This window comes from Ochotona princeps, unplaced genomic scaffold (genome assembly GCF_030435755.1).
Source record: "Ochotona princeps isolate mOchPri1 unplaced genomic scaffold, mOchPri1.hap1 HAP1_SCAFFOLD_3108, whole genome shotgun sequence".
In the NCBI taxonomy this organism is placed as follows: Eukaryota; Metazoa; Chordata; class Mammalia; order Lagomorpha; family Ochotonidae; genus Ochotona; species Ochotona princeps.
Genome location: NW_026699378.1, coordinates 14,083 through 39,127, shown reverse-complemented (window position 1 = coordinate 39,127; position 25,045 = coordinate 14,083). Strand labels below are relative to the sequence as shown.

The 25,045-nt window shown below is 40.4% G+C and overlaps 1 protein-coding gene across 1 annotated transcript; it reads right to left on the bottom strand.

Moving 5' to 3' along the window:
• Positions 1–1,180: 1,180 nt before the first annotated feature.
• Positions 1,181–23,119, bottom strand: LOC131479205 (uncharacterized). The gene is made up of 9 exons (XM_058659755.1): positions 22,907–23,119; positions 21,867–22,143; positions 20,828–21,057; positions 20,701–20,710; positions 19,278–19,639; positions 11,523–11,645; positions 6,899–7,015; positions 4,712–4,821; positions 1,181–1,352 (listed from the first exon to the last, which is right to left on the bottom strand). The coding sequence occupies exons 1-9, from the start codon at positions 23,117–23,119 to the stop codon at positions 1,181–1,183; spliced, it is 1,614 nt and encodes a 537-aa protein (XP_058515738.1).
• Between the last annotated feature and the right edge of the window lie 1,926 nt (positions 23,120–25,045).

Sequence of the window (25,045 nt, the reverse complement as noted above, 5' to 3'; positions counted from 1 at the left end):
AGACGGGTGGACCTGCCGCTGATGGTTGGTTGTAGTGAAAAGCTATCACCGGAGGGGCGCCAACAGAACGTGGCATCGATTTGAAAGCGTCTAATTGGGGTAGTTAAGGGTGGCATCGATTTGAAAGCGTCTAATTGGGGTAGTTAAGGGTTTTAGACCCGCATCATAGTTAGTTATACTAGTGCTCTTCCCCATGTGTACGGTTTCTCGGTAGATGGGGGCAACGTGACCCTTAAGGTGAACACGCTGGAGAGTATATACGTATGCATATGTGTATGTATAGCTTCATCTTTGTGAATTTTGCATATACTTATGCATACACTCGTACTCACATATATGCAACAAATGTGCCCGTACAGCCACGTTTCCGCATATGCGGAATAACAGTTTTACACGCTGGCAGTGGATGCACGTTCGAACGCATCGTGATACGTACGCAGTACATGCTGTGCTACATCTTCCATCACTCAGAGTATTGTTGCAAGAACAACCTTCGCGTCCGTCAAGCACCCCTGTCTGACGTACCTTCCAGACGGTGCACTGTCAATCAGACGGAACACATTCGGGAGGCTTGTCGCCAAACCACGCAGCAGAGTTGAGCTGTAAAGCTTTGTCACATACACGTGAGATACGCTCCCACGGTGGCAGCACGCCGGGTCCGCTTTCAGCCCACAGAAATTGTAGCTGTAAGTTCCGTTTGGGTGTAAAGCCGGTGTTCGGACGAATCTCTCTTTTTCGTTGGTAAGAATCTGCCCTCTACATAGCTCTCGGTGACGGCCGGCAACAATCTGAAATGACATTCATTCTGAATGTCAGAACTTATAAAAAGCTCCTCATTGCACCGTGTGCATCACGCGCTACATACAGGTGCAACTGTGAGTGGAATCCAAAAGAATGAGCATGTCCATTTTGTGTGGCCGCTTGACTTTTAGGCACGCATGTATATGTTCATACAACCTGGACGCGAACATCTGCGTATGACCGTACATATCACCCCTTACACAATTCTGTCGTCCTGAACGTGTGCATGCCTTTCCTTACATGATCAGCGTACCGTCGCTGGCCCGGGAATTGTGCAATGAGAGTCGGAGACTAACCACAGCTTATTGAGACATGGTAAGCGTCATGTGGAGATCTGAGAGTCGGAGACTAACCACAGCTTATTGAGACATGGTAAGCGTCATGTGGAGATCTGCCGGCGCTTGAAGACCAGCTGTTCAATTGACGACTTTTTCGGGTGACTGCGAATCCCGCAAATATAACCATGTACACGGTCGTCCGCGTAGCCTAGTGATAGCATGTGCAGTTCTTCTGCATTCGACTTCTTCTCAGTGTTTTCTAATGCAGAGAGACTGTAGAAAGGGGCGTGAAATAGTACAACTCAGGGTATTTTGCTGGTTGCACTGGGTCTTCTTCCAATGCCCTTGGGCATCTACGTTTTCAGGATCCTTGCGAAGGTTTACCCAAACACCAGCCTTCGTATGTGGCACATCTCTAGCACCGCTCGCGGCAGCCGTGCTGCTAGTGTCTATCCAGGATTTATTTTCGGAAAGGCATGTGTCACGGCTCTCTACCCTACGCAGCGGTAAAGAACGTCTACTAAACAAATTCCTAAAATGAACGGCAGGCTGCTAACACGAGGCGCTAAGTTTTTCGTTGGTGGTGTTCTATAGCATACTGGTGGCGTAAAATTACCCCAGTTTTTTGAATACCTGCTGAGGCTCAACCACGCTGGGCAGAAAACAGCAACTCCGGGAGACTGTCTTTGAAAAAAGACGCAGCTGATATATTTGGGCCCGCTTTCCGAGATATGTCCGGCGCAAAAACACCTGATGAGGTGCTTTGGCTAGTCTCTGCTGACATGTGCCATAGATCGTAATGAAGAGCGATAAATGTGGCCCAGTGTCAGACGAATCACTCACCACCGTGGAATTAACAGCTCTGCGCCTGTACATTCGATGCTCATAACGTATGCTTGGACGTGAGCATGAGGTTTTGTGAGACCTCACGCGTGCTCACGGATGCACAGCTCATATGATAGCGACTTCATCTGCTGTATAGGTGATGATCAAGGGTTGCGCTCTTCGAGTGTGGCTTCCGAGTCAGCATCTCACCAGTTTGCTTCGTGTAAGGTCTACACACTTCCATCACAGCGAGTTCAACACCATTTTGTGCGCGTCGAGAGTGCCAGGCAGAGCGGTGAACCGCGACTTGCTATCAGGTGCGTATATACCGCAGTGTATCCTTTCATTGCGTTCAGCATCCCCCCCCCCACCCCACACACACACACTAGCACAAAGACACCGCGCCTGTAGCTCCTTTGCTCGCCCAACGAATGTGAGAATACAACGTAGACGAGTTTTACCGACATACACCCACGCATAATCCCGTAGACAAGTCGCGGTATGGTTTATCCAAGTGCATACACCATACACGAACCAACGTAGTTATATGCATCCTTCTGTTGACTACCGCAGGGACAATGTGTAGAACCACCTAAAATGTATGTATACATACATATCCAATCGTGTTCAACAGGGTGGGTACGAGATGTCAGTATTCGAAGAGGCGCATCAACAAAGCACATGCAAGACGCCACATACGACCGTGGGAACGCGTGGGGTCCACAAAATGTGTATGATTTCCTTGCGTAGGGAATTTTTCTTTGTGCACACGTCAGTGTATGTGTGTGTGGTACACACACGATATTAGAGTACGTGTGAAAGTACAACTGTGACGTCTCATATACGATATTTTGCTTCTTTGCTAGAGTGGGCCCCCTAAAGTCGTTGTTTTCTGCTTAGCGTGGTTGAGCCTCCGTAGAAAACTGTTGTTAAGTGTACGCTTCAAGTATGCTATGAAGCAGCACCATCAAAGAAATAAACGACGTTTTTTGCTGCCTGGCGTGCCTTTCAGGAAGAAGTTTATTGTATGCTGTTTAGCAATGTACATGACTATCTCCCCTGCTCACTGGAATGAAATGTCGTTTGCTTCCCTACAAAGAGTATTTTCTCACAGAGAACTTCGAACGCACACGATACGTAGAAGGTGACTTGTAGCAGGATTTTTGTCCTGCCTCTCGTCTCGCCCACATCTGCGAATTTCCGCGCATGGAAGCCGCCATTCGCTTTGCCTTTTATATCAGCAGCAACACTTTTTTATTCCAATACCATTTTCTTTTTCCCCGCAACGGCGGAACGTTTTAAAGGCAGTCCAGTGGCTCGTATTCTGCGCTTACCACGTTCAGGTGGGGGTCAGTATCATGTAAACATCGTTCACAGAAAACCGGGAAGACGTTTTTCCTGTATGTATCTCTATACTAATTGTTTAAGGAATATTTATATTTATCTCTCATAGGACGGTTGTTGACTAGTGAAAACAACCGTCACTTGACTTGGTGGGTGAGAGAAGATAGCGATTGTGAGGTCTTCTTCTGCCAGTGCAGTGAGATGTAGAGAAAAAAACTCGTCAGAGAAACGTTCCGTTACGAGAAAAAGTCCATCTTAAGGGAAACAAGACAAAACCAGATTCGCACTCAGTGTAGGGGCAGGCTTCCGCTGTAAAGTAAGAAAACCTGCTTATACCCCTTTAGTGTACTTGTGCAGTGGCGTATTGACTATATGGATGGTAGAGTAGTCAACGCCACGTACTCGTTATATGAATCTCCGGGAAAAAAAAAGGAATGGCATAGAGAGGTGATACGCGTCCACTGTCCACAAGAAAAAAACATGGAGATGACTTTTGCTGCTTCTGAGACTGCATATGCCAAGAGGCCTCAACACAGCCGGCGACATCCACAATACTGCTGCCTTTCTATTGCACATGTGTATATAGATTATTTCGACTGTCCTGTTCTCTGTCAGTTTCTCTCTCTCCCTCTCTCTGCGGCGACCACCATTTATAGCACCAACAGCACCACCACTACGTCGTTCACACGATACATACTTATATATGTGTGTATACAAGTATACATACATGTGTATATAAATGTATGACATCATTCCTTTCTCTTCGTGCGATATGTTTCGCTTAGAGTATAGAGTCTTCCCGGCTTCACGTGCTTTTAGAGCGTCCTCTGAAGAAACCCACCACTCACCGTGCACATATATGATGAGTACGTAATAATATTATACAGCAACAGATATAAGTGTGCCCTCACGACTACCCATGCCTGAAACTGTGTGTAACCGTTGCTGGAGGATATAACTGAATACTTTACAGCTGTCTTACCTTCCCACACACATACACATACACGTATACATGTATATAATATACACACATACGTAGACACAGACACAGACACAGACACACACACACATATACGCGAAGACACACCTACGCACAGGCACAGACGTATACAGAAAAGTGAGTTTCCCTTAATCATAATATCATGCAGATATTGTAGGTCTCATTACATCTTTAGTTTTTTGGACAAGAGAGCACGCTTCGTTTGTATATTCGCTTTTGTTTTCTCTCTCGCTCTCTCTGTCAGTAGCGTTGCAACATCCTCGCTTCTCCCCTCCCTCCTTTGTTTGGTCTGTTACTATCATTTTGTGGACTTTCTCTGAGAAGAGAAAACGTGAATTCGTCATTTTCTTCTAGTTCGACGCGCAAAAAATTCTCGTGGGCTATTCATAACTCAAACCTCCCCTACTACTACACATGTGTGTGTCAATCGGCATCTTCCTGATAAGATGGTTCAGATTTATACAACCGCTTTCGACTAACAGGACGACTATTCTCTTCTTCGTAAGGATCAGGGGCACCTTTACGTTTGAATCGATTTGCTCGCCATTGACCCCATACTTTCATAAGTAGTCTCTATTCACACACACACACATATACATACATATACAGAGCATTAAAAAAAGCTTTTCTCGCGTATATATATGTATATACGAACATATTTACACGTGATTTGCTTCACATATTCAGCACCTACACGCTCTCAAAAAAGAGCCTTTCTTGCGTATACATATATATATATATATATATACATATATGTAGTTGCTTTACATTGTCAACACCTACACGTTATTTAGCAAAAGCTTTTCTTGCGTATATATATAGAAACATATACATAGTCGCTGTGCATAGTCCGCACCTACACGTTCTAAAAAAAAGCTTTCCTTACGTATATATATATATCTATCTATATGATTGCTTTGCATATTCAACACCTGCACGTTCTCTAGCAAACGGTTTTCTTGCGTATATATATATATATATATATACGTGATTTGCTCTGCTTCTCCGAGCGCTATATACACAATGTAGAAATATGTACCTACAAAACATACCTACGCGACACTAAATCATTGTCAACCTGCTCACATCACTACAATACATACCTACGTGATACTCGCGTTCATTATCAACCTAATCACATCATTTTCTGCTACTGCGAAAACATAACAAAAAAAAAGATCCATATTGTTACTAATAATACTCAAAATACTGCCACCACTACTACAATCACCACTACCCTACTACTACGACTACCACAGCTATAATGGCAACACTAGAACTACTACTACTACTACAGCTAGTAGTGATACTACTACTATACCATTACTGCTACGTTCACTATCACTAACAATACTACGACTCCCACTACTATAACAACTATTATCACTACTAGAAATACTACTATTACTACTACTACTACAGCCGATACTACTACTACTACTACAGCTAACACTAATAGATTTACTACCACTGCTACTATTGAGAATACCACTACTGCCACTACTGCTACTTCCACTTAGAATACTAACGCTACTACGACACCCACTACTACTACTGCCACTACCGGTGATGGTAGTACAACAACGACAACAGCCAATACTACTACTCCTACTAGTGCCATTACTACTACTCCTCCTACTGCCACTACTACTACTACTCCTACTACTCCTACTACTCCTACTACTACTGCCAATACTACTACTACTACTCCTACTAGTTCCATTACTACTACTCCTCCTACTGCCACTACTACTACTACTCCTACTACTCCTACTACTACTGCCAATACTACTACTACTACTACTCCTACTAGTGCCATTACTACTACTACTACTACTGCCATTACTACTACTACTACTACTCCTACTACTACTACTACTGCCAATACTATTACTACTCGTACTACTGCCATCACTACTACTACTGTATTACTACATATACGTTTTATTTTCGCGGAATCTAGAGAGTTTAAGACATGTAGACACAGTAGCACTACCACCGCTCCTACTAGTATTGGAATTACTACTGCAGCTATTACTAGTATTTACCACTAGTGCTACTACTACTACTACTACCACTACAACAACTACTAATAGTAATACTATTACTAGTACTAATACTACTACTAGTACTAATACTAGTACTAGTACTACTACTCTTACAACTACAGACTCTCATATTTCCGAGCTGCTGGTGTGGAAGTTGCTCTCTTTCGTCCACGCTCTACATCCCCTTCTGGATGGGCGACGGTTATACCCTCTATCCCCTACAAACTCTCAGCTACTTCATTTCTGCTTGAATTGGAATATGTCTATCTTGTGCTTTGCAAAAGAATTCTTCTCTGTGTGGAGGTAACGTATGGTATCTCGTGAGCATTCTTTCTCTTTCATTTACGGCTCTGATGAAAGAGTCTCTCTCTGTACAAGTGTGAGTGCTTTCTCAAAATTTGACGGTCTCTGTGGGGGACTACTACTATTACTATGAGAGGGCTACATATATATATATCTCTGTGTACAAATACACATACACGCATGTATAATGACAGATATTCTTTCTGATAGTTAGTTAGTGTTTTCTGTATTTATCTCTTCGAGTATGCGTTGATTTGATAAGCGAAAGAAAACTATACGCCCCATCAATTAATGCTTACCTCTATTGAGGAGTCGTCCAAATTGAAAGTTTCAGCCGCACGTATCTCGTCTTCTGTTTCTGCAGGGAGGGTCTTGTGTGCGTCAGGATTTTCTTGTGGAAGAGCGTTCATATCATCCTGATATATACATACACACGTTTACACATAAGGCAAACACGAATAGAAAGAAAAGATTTCCCTTCTGAATCTATGCATATATATGTATATACCACAGAGCAAACAAGGAAGGAAAAAAGAGATACATATGTGTCTCTCTCTCTCTCTATATATATAGGGTATGTGTTGCTTCGGAGAACATAGAGACAATATATGGTTTTCAACAGAAATACACGAATAAAAAGAAGAAATAACGTTAAATACGAGTGTCACCACAACACACAAAACTGTACTGCTCTTTCCATATGTCCGTCGAAACATGTCACAAGAAAACAGATCATATATATAAATATATATATATATATATACATGAACAGAGACGCCACGGCAACCTTTACGTATAGATGTATATATCTTTTGGTGCAACTGGAATACATATCTCTCCATACATACCAAGTTGAGAAGGGAAAAACAAGGCTACACATATTTCTTTAGAAATACATTTGTACAGATGTATGATTACTTTGTTCCCTACATGTCTCGACACAACGGCCATTGCTTCTGGTGCTCGCGTTACTGTTTTTATAGCTGTGCTGCAAGTCTTGTGGCTCTCTGCTGTCTTAGTAGTAAAATCACATCAGAGAAACGTGTAACGTTCCTCGCAGTAAACGGCAATACATCGCGAGAAAAACAGAGACACACCCCACAACAACAGCAGCAGAGTCAGCAGCAGCAGGACCAACAGCAGCAGCAACAGTAGGAATAGCAGCAGCAACACTAGAAGCAGCAGTAGGACCAACAGCAACAGCAACAGTAGGAATAGCAGCAGCATTAGTAGTAAGGACAGCAGAGAGAGATTTCCACGAGATAACTGCGAAGGTCTCGTTATTACAGCAACACCAGCAGCATCCGTTTTTACACCCGCCCTTCAAGATAGGATGAGCTGCATGTATAATATTAACAGCATCGAGAATAACAATGGTACTAGAGCAGACAGCACAGACAGCGACTTCAAAACGTCAGTGAACGCTTAACATTGTGCAGTCTAAAAACAACACTTTTCTTTGAAGTTCCAGTTGTAGTGAAGACAATCAGGACACTTGGCGCACGAATTAAGGGATATTTGACATTGATATCATTATCTTTTTCTCAAACAAGCTTTGTGTATTTTGTATTGCTTATGAATCTTCCCATCGTACATATGCACGTACACAATACATATATATATATATATATGCACATACATTGATACAGCTTGAGAGACAAACACATGTATATGCATAATAACACACGTACATAAGTAAATATATATATATACATACATACATGAAGGTAGAGACAAAGACGTATATACACAGTAATACATATATTTATATATATAAAGACATATGGAAGAACACAGATACACACACATATGTAAGTAGATACATATAGTAGATCATATACATATGCATACACACATATAAAAACACACATGTATACATATATATACGTATATGTATGCACGTATAAACACAACCGCTAGTATGCACGAAACGATACAGACAGACACACTCATATATATATATATATATCCGTATATGTATATTAAATATCACACATGTATTATATACATATACATATATGCACAAGAAATAACCCAGACATACATGTACATAAAAAAACACATACGGACGTATATATATGTATACACACACATATATATATGTATATACATTTGTGTATATTAAAGCACATACATATATGTATATATATATGTATGAATAGAGAACTATATGTATACATATATGTTCATACACATATCTAAACACATATATATATGCATATACAGGAAAAGCACATATATACATACCTATGTATACGTAGAAGAAAACAAACATACACAACTATACAAAGAAAGAACTCAGACACCCACCCACAAACCCACACACACCCACACACACCCACACACTCACACCCACGCACACACTCACACTCATGTCTATTTACATATTTATGTAATATACATGAGTAAGATCTGCGCAGAGAAACGAGTAGGCAGAGAGTACTGGCAATCCACAGAAAGAAAGAGATATTGCCAGAGAACAGAATATTTTTAGTAGAGAATTCAATAGCGAGTACAGACAGAGGAACATAGAGACGGAATGATCACTTAAAACGAGTGAACACGTAATGGAGCTTATTATGAGTAAAGTAGATCGGACAAAGATTGATATATACATACGAGGAAACAAGGAAGACCTATTACGTGAGCAATTACCTATATGTGTGTGAGCAATTACCTATATTTGTGCACAAAAGAAATATGTAATATGCTGTGCCCTTCTCGTTCCCTTCTCTTTACAAATTGACATATACATTTACATGACAGATGCATTTCTCTTCCTAAACTCCCCTGCAGAAAGGAGTGACTCCAATATGGTGCAGGTATCAACTTTTCAAACGAAAAGGCGACTAGTTAGTTCTCTCACATGCACACATATGCAAGTATGTATATATATATATATATATGCACGTGGAAATATATGAATTCTGCTGCAGTGTTATTTACGAATTCACAACACACAGCTCTGCATGAAAAGGAGTGACTGTACTCAACGTGTAGTTGTAGCCTGCCATCAAAAAGACCCAGACCCCTCCTCCTTTCCACCCGCGGCTCTTCCACTATGCATACATACATATCTATCTATATACATATATACATATATATATATTCTCTCTCCAGTGCCTATATATATATATGTATATATTTTCCAGTCTGCATATATATTATGTATATTCTCCAATCTGCACATATATATCAATGCGCATATGTATACATATGTATATATTTTCCAGTCTGCATATATATTATGTATATTCTCCAATCTGCACATATAAATCTTCTTCAGTGTGCACATTTATATGTATATGTATAGATTTTCCATTTTGCATATATTTTATATATATATACTCTACAGTGGGTCTATGTATATATATATATATATATGTATCTATATATATGCAGTGGTGTAGTCCTGTTAGAAGAAGATAATTATTATGCGTCATATGATTGGTGTGTAGGCATCATCGTGCACATGTCCACAATGCGAGATCTCTGTGAGGTGAGAGCATTTACATTAATACGTGATGAAAGAAGTGAAATAAGAAAAAAAAAAGATATACATGTTGCGCCAAGGCATGTGTGCATGCCCGTGTAATATGTGTGTGTGTGTGTATATGTGTGTTTGTGTGTATATATATGTGTGTGTGTGTGTGTCTGTCTGTCTGTCTGTGTATGTGTATGTGTGTGTGTGTGTGTATGTGTGTGTGTGTGTCTGTCTGTCTGTGTATGTGTATGTGTGTGTGTGTGTGTGTGTGTGTATGTGTGTGTGTGTGTGTATGTGTGTGTGTGTGTGTCTGTCTGTCTGTTCGTCCGTCTGTGTGTGTGTGATGTGTACTTGACAGCGTATAGCGAAAACAGAAGGAAGCACAAGAACATATCTTGTATTGGAGTGTATATGTTACGATGCGTTATTTGGGGGAATTACAGAGAGGACTGGTTCTCTTTACTGCATTTTACAAACTTTGAATAGTAAGAACGAGGTCTTTACAAGGCATAGTCAGCAGTCAGAAGAAAATAGAGACACAGCGTCTTTCCAAGAAAAAAAAACTTCTTTGAGTGTGTCCTGCTAAAGTGTGTTGATATCAATAGTAGTGTTTGTATGTACACACACTCTCTCTCCCCTATATACATATATATATATATATATACTTGAGGTACAGAGACTGGACATATATATATATATGCCATATATATGTACTCAGCCTATACCATTATTACTGAATTGTAGTAAGAGAGAGCTTATACGTGTTTATATACTGTACATATCCACGCAACCTATACTATTATTACTCAATAGTAATAAGAAAGAGCACACACGTGTACATATACCATGTAGGTACTCAACGTATACTGTTATCAGTCAATACTAAGCATTGACAGCCTGTATGTATATCTGTTTTTTAAGTATATATATATGTATATATATGCCTATGTATGTATATATTACTCTATACTAATAAGAGAGAGGTTGTATGGGTGTGAATATACTATCGTGGTGCTCAACACATACTAGTAGTCAACACTAATACTAAAACGCGTCTACGTGTATACATACTACTGTAGATGCCGCCAACCTGTACAATTACTCTCTACTATATTGATAGAGAGAGCCTGTACGTGTATATATATATATATACGTACTATATATACTTGCAAGCTGCCCTATTAGCACTCAATATCAATAGGAGAGAGCATGTATTACGTGTTCAATATGTGTAGTCAAGCCACTATAGTAATATGCTATAGGACTCATGAAGAGCTTTTACATATATATATATGTACTCTCTCTCTTCATTCCTATATGGTGGATAGGTATGGGTACAGCAATAAACAGTCTTTTACTTCTTGTCATTCATGGAAATGTGAAATGAAGTAGAAAAGACTGTGTGTATTGTGGAAGTGCTTCTTTCCGAAATTTCTTACCAGCAAACGATCATCCACGTTCGTAGGAATCAAATTCATAATTCGTCCATGATGTCTGTACATGTACCCCTCTGTACATCCAACTAATTTCTCGTCAAATTCATCGTGCCACCGAGACGAATGCTGCACAACACACACAACCGTCATCACATAAATATACATATATATCTGCATAATAAATATATATATATTGAATATATATTTGGTACCTATATGTACATGCATACATACATACGTACACACAGACATACGTACACACATACATACATACACACATACACACGCATATACATACGTATATACATACGTACATATATACATGTATATACATATACATACAGGTACGTATACGTATACATACATGTGCATAATACATACACATATTCATATACGTACATAGACATATACATACACATACATATACATGAACATGTACATATACATATAATATACATACATACATGCACACATCCATTCCGTACATACATGCATCCATACCATACATGATATAGTGACATTTAATAGAGATATACATACACGAACGCACTTCAGTGTACGTCGGGACAAACCTCTACGTCTGTGTGTCTATCCTTAAGGGACACTTCTATTCTCTTTTTCACGATTATGAACCTCCACACATACACGTACACATTCGTCCATGCATTCCTTCACACATACATACATACATACATATACGTATAGATACATATACATAGATATATACATATACACACACACATATATACATATATATATATATACATACATATTCACACATACGTATACATATATATATATATACATGCATACATACATACATACAAATGTATATAAAATTGTACATCTGTGTGTGTATCGCGCTGATGTACTAATCTCTTCTCTCTCATATTTGTGCACACACATAAACACACACACACACACACACAAATATTTACGCACACAGATACATATTCATATATACATACACACATAGGCGTGTTGTATATCTCTTTTACATATACACGTATGTGTACGTGCATGTGTAGATGCATCATATGTATGAAGTACTAAGACCATACCAGTGATATACGCATATATATATATACTGCTTGTGCGCATGGATCTTATATTCACGTAATTCTTTTTCGTACGTAGAAAAGTGAATCACACTTACCAAGCACCACACACACACACCCACACACAAACGCAGAGACAGACACATAGAAACTCATATATGTATATATATTTATATATACATATATATATACATATATATAATATATGTATCTCTGATATGTACTTTCTCTCTCTCTATATATATAATATATATATAATATATATATACATACATATATACATATATATAATACGTGTATCTCTGATATGTACTTTATATATATATGTACATACATATACATATATATATAATACGTGTGTCTCTGATACGTACTTTCTATATTTCGTATGTAATGATGCATGCACACATGCACATACTACATACGCATACACAACATGCGCTACTCATGGATATATATATATATATGTGTATGCATATATTTCCAGTATATACATACTGCCTCGAGTAGTTCGATGACGCATCATAAGCACATGCACACAAAACATCGCTACATATGTATACATATACATACATATACATATGTATGTGCGTGTGTATATCTGTTAGGTCCTTTTTATCTCAAGTCGACTATTTACATCATCAAAACATGCACATATATTGGCATACAGGATATACGCTTCCTATAGATATGTATATGTAGATACGTACGTATGTGTTTATCTCTATTAGATACTTACTATTTTATGTACACAACTTATATGATCTACACATGCATATACATAGGCACACACAATATACGCTACATATATATGTATACATATGTGTATGTATGTATGTATATATCAGTGCTAGATACTTAGTATCTGTAGTAGACTATTGATCTGATCCACATATGCACGTACATAGACATATACAAGATACGCTACACATATATATACATATATATATATATATATATATGCGTATACTTCTGATGTGTACTGACTACCTTGAGTTTTTTGATGGATCCAGACACACATAGGCATATACACTTCAATTCGTATATTTTTTCACTGAGAAAAGAGAAAAACGCTGTTGACATGTAAGCCTTGACGTATTCTTTCGCCATACAAAACGTACATAAGAAATCGCCGTGAAGGTGGATGATGGCACGAATGACGCTCACGCACTTTTTTGTCGAGATCCAGTCCACAGAGAGAGACAAATAAAGAAGAGAAGGGTAGAAAGATGGTGAAGAAAAAGCAAAATAGAGACAGGAAGGTGGTTGACGAAAGACAGGCAAACAGACACATTTTACGTAATACCTCTAGTCATCAAACACACACGGAATGCTGTCGCCCATTCCCCTAGGCATGAGAGAAGGGAGAGCGAATTCAAATGTTTGTGACAAACGTATAACATGAGAACAAAACACAAGTGGCAAATACCCCCAAAGAAAAAATGAAAAGGATTGAAGGAGAAAATGACACAATCGCAGAAATTCACAAACATATGCAGACAATATCAGAAGAACATCCAGATACACAGAGGAGGAGAAACAGCCACATATGTACATATATATATATGTATATGTCTCTATATATATATATATATATATGTCACCCTCTCTATGTATATATATATATATGTCTCTCTATGTATATATATGTACATGTCACTCTCCCTATGTATATATAATATATATATTTGTATATGTCTCTCTCTCTATATGTATATATATATGTGCATGTATATGTCACTCTCTCTATGTATATATATTTGTATGTATATGTGACTCTCTCTATGTACATATATATATGTATATGTCTCTCTCTCTATGTATATATATATATATATCTGTATATATGTACTTGAATGTGAATGACACAAAGAAGACAAATAAGAAGAGCTCAGGACACGAAAGAAATAAGCAAAAGAGGAGAGCGATAGAGAGAGACTGACATATTCACATGATAATATTGACAGGAGAAAGATATATCAATATGACTCGATTATCTTTCTTAAGCGACCTGCAGACTATATATATATATATATATATATATATACCAGCAGATAACGTTCACACTCAAATATATACATATACATACACATGAACATATATATATTCATACACATATATATATATACATGTATATACACATATGCATATACATATATTCATATATATATATACATATATATATATATGCATATACATAATATATATATATACATATATATATATATATATATATATGTATACATAATATCTAATGGAATGTATGGAGATTGTTGGTGTGCGTGCGCGCAGGTGAAATTCGAAGATTCGTGAAACTTGAGGGGATTTGTGAAAATACATCAAGTTAGGTACAGTGGATGAAATCTGTTTTTCAGACATGGTCTACTGTTTTGTGGCGAGAAATGAATAGTGCGGGTTTGTGAGACTTCGGCGGCTCGTGTTTTCTCCTTCTCTCTTGCCGTCATTCTTTCTTTCTCGCTTCCGTCTCTGTTTCTCTTCTTATTTCATTCCTTCTCTATCTCTCTGTCTCTCTACTAGTACCACCACTACCACCTTCTCTTCCTCCTGCTTCTCCTTCTCTGAATTTTCTTCCTCTCGCTCCCTTCCTCTCTGTTTCTCTTGAACACGTAGTGGCGCTTTCCTATATTGCCTTTGACTATAAGAACTTATACGGTTGGTGCGGGACCGTGTGCACTACGTCAGGTTGAATCAAGTTGATGCGCCAGAAGCGGGACATATGAGAGAGAATGTTTTGAGCGAAACTCCAGAGAAGAGAAAAGTAATTATTCTATTTCATTATAGACCCGGTAAACTCTATAAACTTAATGTAGAACGGATGAGTTCCATAAATTCACTATTATAGAACAGGGAATTTCTTTAACTTCATCATAGAACGGGTGAATTGTATAAATCGAGTACTGAACAAGGAAATCCCATCAATTCGATATAGAATGGAGGAAACATCGACTGGACTCCATAGCGGCTCCTTGTGAGTAACAGCAGCAACCCCACCACCAGCAGCAACAGTAACAGCACAGCAGCATACACTACATGAGTATTCTCTGCTGGCGATGCAATAAGAAGAGATGCATCAGTGTTTAATAACGCTGACACATATACATTTCAAGAGGCCCAACGAACTGGACGTGGTGGGAGAGGCAGGAGGGAAGGTGGTTTACCGCACAAGGGTAACTCTTTTCGACGGTCGATCGCTGACAAAAACAAATATAAAAAAACTCTCTCGGACTTGTCTCAGGGAGAAACTATACCTTTGTATACACCCTCTAATGACTGTTGTTATTACTGCTGCTACTTCTGCTGCCGCTGCTTCTGCTGCTTTTGTTGCTGCTGTTGTTCCTAATGTTGCTGCTGCTGTTGTTGCTGCTGCTGTTGTTGCTGCTGCCGTTCCTACTGCTGCTGCTGTTGCTAGTGTTGCTGTTGCTGATGCTGTTTCTGCATAGCTAGAAAGCTTGTTACATACATTTTACCTAGAGTGCCAGGGCGCATGCACATACAAAAAGCGTGTATGTGGTTGCTACTATTAGTACGTTCTGCTCAATCAACAACTGTGCGTTCGTCATATGCTTCTCACGCTGGTATCATGCGCGACTGACTGTTCTTTCATTTCTAAATTTACCTTCTCTGTGTTCTCCAAATGGATGGTATTACACATAACTTCCTTAGAAGGAAAACGACTCTCAAAGAGATCTATCTGGCTGCTGCATATATCCACATATATATATATATATGCGTCACGCAGAGATGTATACACGCATACGAGAGCTCCGATGCACGCCCCTTGTGCTGATAGGTGGTATTCATTTGTATCTTTTCGGTCACAGAACAGACGACTGGGAACCGTCTTTTTATAAGTGCGTTAAATATATATTATAAACGGCATTGTAGACACGCATGCAATGTTTCGACTTTTTTTCGTAAAGCAGACAGTGCTGTCGAAATTGTCTGTTTCTGGCAAGAGATACCGATGTATGGGCGTGAGACATGCTGGTGAAAAAGAGGAAACCCATCTTTTTTCTCTTCTTCTTCAGAGGATTATCCACACACACACACATGTATAGGCACATCACCCCAGTGTGTAACTGGACAAATTCACACACACACCGAGATGTACAAACATACATACATGCACACATTCACATAGAGACCCACAGACATACATGCACACACGTACAAACTTACACACAGAGGCGTACATTCATATATGCATATGTAAATACATAGTTACATACGTACATACATACATAAACGTACAAATAAACATCCATACATATATACATACATACATACATACATACATACATACATACATACATACATACATACATACATACATACATACATACATACATACATACATACATACATACATACATACATACATACATACATACATACATACATACATACATACATACATACATACATACATACATACATACATACATACATACATACATACATACATACATACATACATACATACATACATACATACATACATACATACATACATACATACATACATACATACATACATACATACATACATACATACATACATACATACATACATACATACATACATACATACATACATACATACATACATACATACATACATACATACATACATACATACATACATACATACATACATACATACATACATACATACATACATACATACATACATACATACATACATACATACATACATACATACATACATACATACATACATACATACATACATACATACATACATACATACATACATACATACATACATACATACATACATACATACATACATACATACATACATACATACATACATACATACATACATACATACATACATACATACATACATACATACATACATACATACATACATACATACATACATACATACATACATACATACATACATACATACATACATACATACATACATACATACATACATACATACATACATACATACATACATACATACATACATACATACATACATACATACATACATACATACATACATACATACATACATACATACATACATACATACATACATACATACATACATACATACATACATACATACATACATACATACATACATACATACATACATACATACATACATACATACATACATACATACATACATACATACATACATACATACATACATACATACATACATACATACATACATACATACATACATACATACATACATACATACATACATACATACATACATACATACATACATACATACATACATACATACATACATACATACATACATACATACATACATACATACATACATACATACATACATACATACATACATACATACATACATACATACATACATACATACATACATACATACATACATACATACATACATACATACATACATACATACATACATACATACATACATACATACATACATACATACATACATACATACATACATACATACATACATACATACATACATACATACATACATACATACATACATACATACATACATACATACATACATACATACACACACACACACATACACCTACACAAACAGAGACGCACACTTATGTCAACACACTCACATATACACGAAGAGACATATAATTATATACACAGACCTAGAGACATAGCTATTTTGAGGTGTAGTAAAACGTGCTATGTGGATGACACAGACACAGACACACACACACACACAGAGGTATGTAGACATAGGTATATATGTACATGCAAGAAAGACGTGCTGCGTGCTAGTCACGTTTCCATGGCTAGCTACATGTTTTGTGTGTCCCCAAATATGTGGAACAAACACTGAAATGAAAGCTAGAAAGATCTAGAGACTTCCGTACGTCTAGTTGCATGTGTGTGTCTGTCTATACACCTGCATGTACACACACGCCACCCACGCAAGACAATGAAGTAGCTCTCCCTCCAATGCACACGCACACGCACACATACAAATAGCACACTCGTAAGCATGTATTTCTCTCTCTCTCTCTCTCTGTGGGGAAGTAGTGGTTCTTCCATAACGAGAAGTACACGTCGGTCGTGTTCGTATCTACTTGTCCACATTGGACAGCTGTGATTGCTTTTCGCTGCTTGTTGTACGTCTGCATCTTTGTGTATGTCTCCACAACGAGAGTTCAGCGTATGTTTCCACCATACACACATATGCATGTTGCATGAAAGGTGTTATCCTTCGTTTAAGGAGGTATTAATGCAGACATGCACACACACACATGCACACACTCACCTGTGTGCGTAGTATTGACGTCAGTAGTGTGTTGGGACAGAGACGTGAGTTTGACTACACAGAGAGACCTTCGGTTGAAAGAACGCACGAGACTCAATACAATGACAAGACGTGCTGCAAGAGAGAAATGTCCGAATTGTTTCCTTTCCTAGCTCTGTTATCACTCAAGAAGAGATATGCATCCGTGTTCACAGGTTTACTCCAACAGAGTCGGAAGCTAGTGTCCTCCACATATATGTGCATGTATATGTATATGTGTATGTATATGCGTATATGTATATATATATATATTGCAAGCCAGCACCAGAGGGCTGAAGGCGCGAGAGATTTTGAGCTGTACAGCAGACGGACGCAATACAAAAAGACAATGCAACTGACCTGACAAGGGCATGCAGAACCTTCGTCTGCATCAGTATGACCAACATGGATCACACTGCTCTCTTCTTGTTTAAATTTGCCTCCTTTCTTTTTGTTTGCGCCTCTCTCGGCTGCTGCGCGACCAGTGCCCTTCGAAGGCGTACCCTTCTTGCAGCCGGTTCCTCCTCTCTTTGAACGGTTTTTACTACTTTTCCCCTCCTCCTCCTCATCTTCTTCTTCTTCCTCTTCAGCCTTCTCTTGATTCAAGTTATCACAATGGACTGAAAGCCCGAGATACTTCGGAGATGAAAGTAACAGCCAGGTGCCTCGTGGAAGTAAGTCGAAATCGTTCAGCCACGCGTAGAAAAATTTCCACGGGCACACTGTGTCACACTGCGTACAAGCATATCACCAAAGCACAAGAAATACAACGTCTCGTATTTCTCTCTCTGTCGTCTCTGTCTGTCTCTCTCTCTGTTTCTCTCCATGCACGTGCCTCTTGCTTACCGCTCCATATATATCCACGCCAGTATCGCTATTGAATACAATTCGAGGAATATCTACATATATATATATATATATACATATATATATATATTCATATATGTATATATATATATATATCCATATATGTACGCCATCACACTCTATACCACAAACAATCCCGATTACACATATACATCTGTATGCATATATAAATAGATACGTATATGTACATATATACGTGTGCATTCTTCTTTGTGTGTATGTGTAGATACATAAACCTTTCTCAAGTAAATGTATTTCCTGGCTTTATTGCGCCGGCGTATATATACGTTTTAGATATTCTTCCTCATTTCTCTGCAATAGCGCACCCCTATCTAATAACTTTATCACATCTGGGCATATATAAGCAGGTCTTTGTGACACAGACGTATATAAATATATACATATATATATGTAGGTGTACATACATGTCTATATATCTACTTTATGCATAAAGGGATATGCACACCTCTGTTTATACACGTATGTGAATATATCTACATTCTTTAATGTGCACAGACATACGTTTATGTATGCATACAAGGGTATAGTAGATCTACATTATGTATACAGACATATATATATATATATATATATATTCATATTGGGTTCAATACGTGGGTTGATAGCGCGGTAAATATGTATGGTGTTCTCTCCGTAAGTCCGTGAAGAGTGCAACGATTACGAGGTGGCCGTATACGAGGAGAAAAGCGGATATGAGGCTCCGAAGAGGAAGAAGAAAAAGAGAAAACGCAGCTGCCGACTCATCGTCAGAGGAAGCATAGAAAAGAAAGAACAGCTGCCGAAAGAGGTGGTGACATCGTCGGGGCCGTCTGCATGCCGCCGGACGTCGATGGGTCAAGGTTTCGAAAGGTCTTGGAAAAAGAGAGGTTCATGCACAGAACGATGACCTCAAAACAAGGGGCTACCTTCCACAAAAACATCCACGCACGCTGCTTTGAGCGCCTCATTTTTATATTCGTTAACAAAGTATACATTGATCCAGCGTCAAAACAGAGAAGTCAAAGGTGATAATTACATCTTACCCCGGGAGTAGCAAATTCAACTGCCTCCACAAGAATGCGTGGGATGAATGCCTGCAACACAAGACGTGTGCTGGAAGCACTGAGAGTAGGATGGACCCATAATGCCTTTAAACAACGCTCATTTGTCGTCAAAAGTTCTACCAGCGCCCATCCCACAAAACGGCTGCGACTTAAGTTTCCGTATTCGCAGTCTACCAGATACGGTTTGGTATGAAGCGAGAGATACACGCCTACCAAAACAGCAGAGAGAAACACAACACACACTTGATACAAGCGTTATTGACAGGTCAATGCAGATCGAAATACACATACGGCCTCCTTTTTTGAGGTATACACAGAAACAGCCAGCGAAGCTGAAAAAACAAGGCGAAAACCTTTGGTTCAGAAAAGAGAGGCGTGCTCTCACGTATACTTGCTTTGAGGACGGCAAGTGTTCATATTTGCCTGTTCAACCATACTTACTCGTGCACCATCGTGTGCTGGTCATATGCGTTATCGCCTCTTCGGTATCATCATTACTTCTACAGCGACTCTACAAAATAAACGGCAAGAGCCCCTATGCATATTAATAGTGCCCAGCACAAGCATAATTGTCATATCATGTTTTCGCAGGGCTCTCAATTTGGAGCGAGTGTGGTGTTAAAAACCTTGCTGACATGTCTGATTTCTGCTGTGAATGAACACTGGGTGCTCATGGTGCAGGGGCCCTTACACCATGAATACTGAATACTAACGAGCTCGGCACCCAATTAAAGAGTTCCGTGGAAAGAACGATAACTGCTGATGTTACGTGACAGTTTATCACTTGGAGAAAAAAAAAAGTTCGCGCCAAGTTGTGCGAATAACACAGCGTGTACGTGTCGTCGCCATTGGTGGTTCACGCTTGTTTGAGAAGAGACACACGGTCTCCAAGGAAGAGTAGTATCTGCGGGTACTCCGAATGTTCGACTACTTTTCAGATCTAGGGCCTCAGACATATGTCACTTTTATGGTGAAGTGTCTTTGAAACGACTGACTAAGACACACAGCTGCTAGTCACCTGAAAACTCTCTGTCGTCGAAGTCTGAGCTCATTTCTGCCAAGTGCTTCTTCAGCTCGTCAGTCATTTCCTGCATGACCCACGGAGATGCCTTTTGCCGACGGTCGCTTTTCTTGTTGAAAGGCGTAATAAAACTTGAACGATTGCGCAAAAGCTGCTCAGCCATGTGCAGTTTTTGGCGCGTAATAAAGTGGTACAATGGCAATGAAACGGGTGCATTTGACGACGATGATTGACTAGAGGGAGAAGAGACCGGTGAAGAAGACTCCTTTTCAGCCTGCAATGACAAAAATACTGCAAAAAGATTGTCTAGAAAAGCATACCCTCGTGTACAGACTGCACTGTGCGTGTGTGTCATTTGATGACTAAGCATACGTGGCGCAGAACACCTAGTGCTGCACCAAGGCGTGCTGGCCTTCATTGTAGCCATATTCATTGATGTGTTTGAGTGCACTATCCTAACGAAACGCTTATTCCATCGTAACTCAGAACAATTTAGCCTCTTTCCGCCCCCAGTAACAGAGACGCAGATATCGAAGACGTTCTCAGTCAACAGTTTGCAGCCTAACTTCGCTCTTGTCAAGAACAATCAATCGGAGCCGCGGGCGAACAAGGACGGGCAAGAATTTTTATGGAAACTGTTGTCCAGCTGAGCGTGAATGCTTTACTTTTTGTGTACGTCTCGATCTGCCACACTGTGATCGCCCCAGCACATCTGAGAACACAAAGGGGTTAAGCATGGAGCAGCGTTGACATGCCACATGGAAATGATAAGCTTGTCTTCGTCACATTGCGGAGGGGTTACGTGGATGCTGCGAGGGTTTATAATGTATGTGTTGTTACTTTCAGCGTCCAGCCGCGCCAGAGCTAAGTAGACATCCTGGGCGGCTCTTGCATCAGAAGCTGCCAGCAACTGATGAAGTACACTGACACCTGGCAGATTTCCGTCCTTTTGCAGGGCATCGACTTCGCAGAAAGGACGCTTCAGCCGTCACGTCACCAGGTTGAAGTGATTTTGAAGTTGACATACTCACCTTGACTCTGGCCCCGCTTCCGCCCTTTTCCTTTGTAGAGCTGGGGACCGAGACACCGCGGTTCGACGCGTTGGCCAACTGCACTGGCAGTCTACGGACTTTAATTCGAATTCCATGAAGGTCAAAGAAACGCTGAGTGGCAGCGATAATCTGCTCACGCATTTCTTTCGCATTTGCCGGAAGACTCGACGGGCTCCGGCTGCGGTGGTGAGCAGCCATTTTGAACAGGAAGCTATTTGTATGCTCAGGAAATATAGCAAAAAAACCCTTTTACACCGCCACCCGAGGGAAGCGACTTGGGCTGCCAGTCTTGACACTAAGGATCGCTTTACTATTGTTTGTCGTCGGAAGGAGGCACCCGAGGGACGATGTCGTAACGCTTGCCGTGCGTTCAGCACCCAGCTCTTACGGTAGTTTGTGCCATAATCGTCCTACATGCAGGGCGCAACCGCACAAGCACTGGCTGCGAGAAAGAGTTAGTACAGTCGGATACGAAACAAATACCGATTTCATACATCACAGACGCTCCGTTGGACAGGAGAGACAGTGGCGTATAAGCGTATTCAGCAGCGTTTCAGACTGCCACGTCCCAAGAATCCGAGAGACTGTAACCATGTCCTCGCGATTCGCGTGGAAAGCCTGTGCTTACGGGAATATACAGTGCCGTAATTGCTGATTGTGGCATAAAGGCGAGCAACGACTGTTCTCTTTCAATGGAGCCGGGCGGCAGGCCCTAATAATTTGCGCATGCCACGTCCCTCGGTACCACGTCGTCCTGCAGTAGCAGCAGTGGAAGTGGCCGGGGCTGCGTGTGACAAACCAAAGAAATCCATCGTTCAGGAAATCCGCCGCGTGGACGAGCTGAGGGCACAAGAGAACTTCGACGTGTACACAAATGCTTCTCCTGACAATCGAAAAAACGATTCCTAGTGTGCCCGCCCACGGTCAGGCACTACAACAGTCCACGCACACAACGTCGTGAGCACACCTGTGTCTGCGCGCAGGATCGCCCGTGCCAACTCACGCAGTAGCTTTTGTTGTGTGCACGTCCAATATATCGTGTTGCTGTGAGCGTCACATGTTGTTCCACGCCTGACTTGCTAATTTCCGTACTTGCGTCTAGACCTGGCTTTCGATGTTACGGTGGAGGGCAGCCAAGAAGATGGGGAAGGTAAGCCTGTAAATAAGCCCTTTTAGTGTACTGATATGCGTGTGTTTTATGAGCACCACTGCGCCCTTGCATACGCGCGGTCCGGCTGTGAGGACCCGTGATGCCGTGACGGAAAGACGGGCAGTTCTTGACGGGAAGTTGCGCTGGACATATCGCCTAGGATGCCTCCCCCGAGGTGAGTCTACACACCAGGGGCATTGTGTGGTTTATTACTCTTTATGAAGTGCTACGCGTGTAATAAGTAAGGAACATGCCAGTGCACATTGACCTCCGACAGCACTGCGCATCTTTCTGGAAACGCAGACACCACGATACGGATCCAGTGTTCATATACCTGCGACAGCTGTGCGCATCTACTGAAAACGTAAATACCACGCTAGGGATCCAGCGTGTTGCACGGTGGGAGTGGCGCTGGGGTGAATGTTATCTCGTTGCGCGTCGAGCCAAAACACCTTTAAACGCAGAACAGCTGCGTGAAGCACCGCGAAGATTGACCTAGCTGGCGCATGATAGCAAATGGCACCGCTCAGGCGATGGTACACAGCGGATATACGTCCCCAGGGGGAAGGTTGGGGGAATTGTACGCTGCTCAACTGCGATAGTCGACACTTCGATTTCGTCACAGCGTATATAGTGTGTGCGAATGATTTTATACATCTCTTCACAGGGCTTTCCCACGGCTTTGATGCAGTGCAGCCCGGCACCATGTGCTTTTCACAGAAGAGGCCGACACACATCTTTCTGATCCTGTGTAACAAGGCACTCGTTGCAGTATAAAGGAATCAGTCATGGCCTTTCACACGCCCATTTTTCACCTGCGACTTCGGTCGTGCAGGAACTGACAGACCAGTAGTGGTATTTTGTGTGGGCGCTCCTTCCCGTTCGTCGTAGTAAAGAAGAGACTAAGCCGCTCGCGTACTGCATCGAGTCATGAGAATTACCTACTACGTCTCCAAATGCCCTGCTGATAGTAC

Coding starts and splice junctions, on each gene's coding strand:
- LOC131479205 (XM_058659755.1), bottom strand. CDS start 23,119: ATGGCTGCTCACCACCGCAGCCGGAGCCCGTCGAGTCTTCCGGCAAAT. Junction 22,144..22,906: donor AGGGCGGAAGCGGGGCCAGA/GTCAAGGTGAGT, acceptor TTGTCATTGCAG/GCTGAAAAGGAGTCTTCTTC. Junction 7,016..11,522: donor ACGTGGATGATCGTTTGCTG/GTAAGAAATTTC, acceptor TGTATATATCAG/GATGATATGAACGCTCTTCC.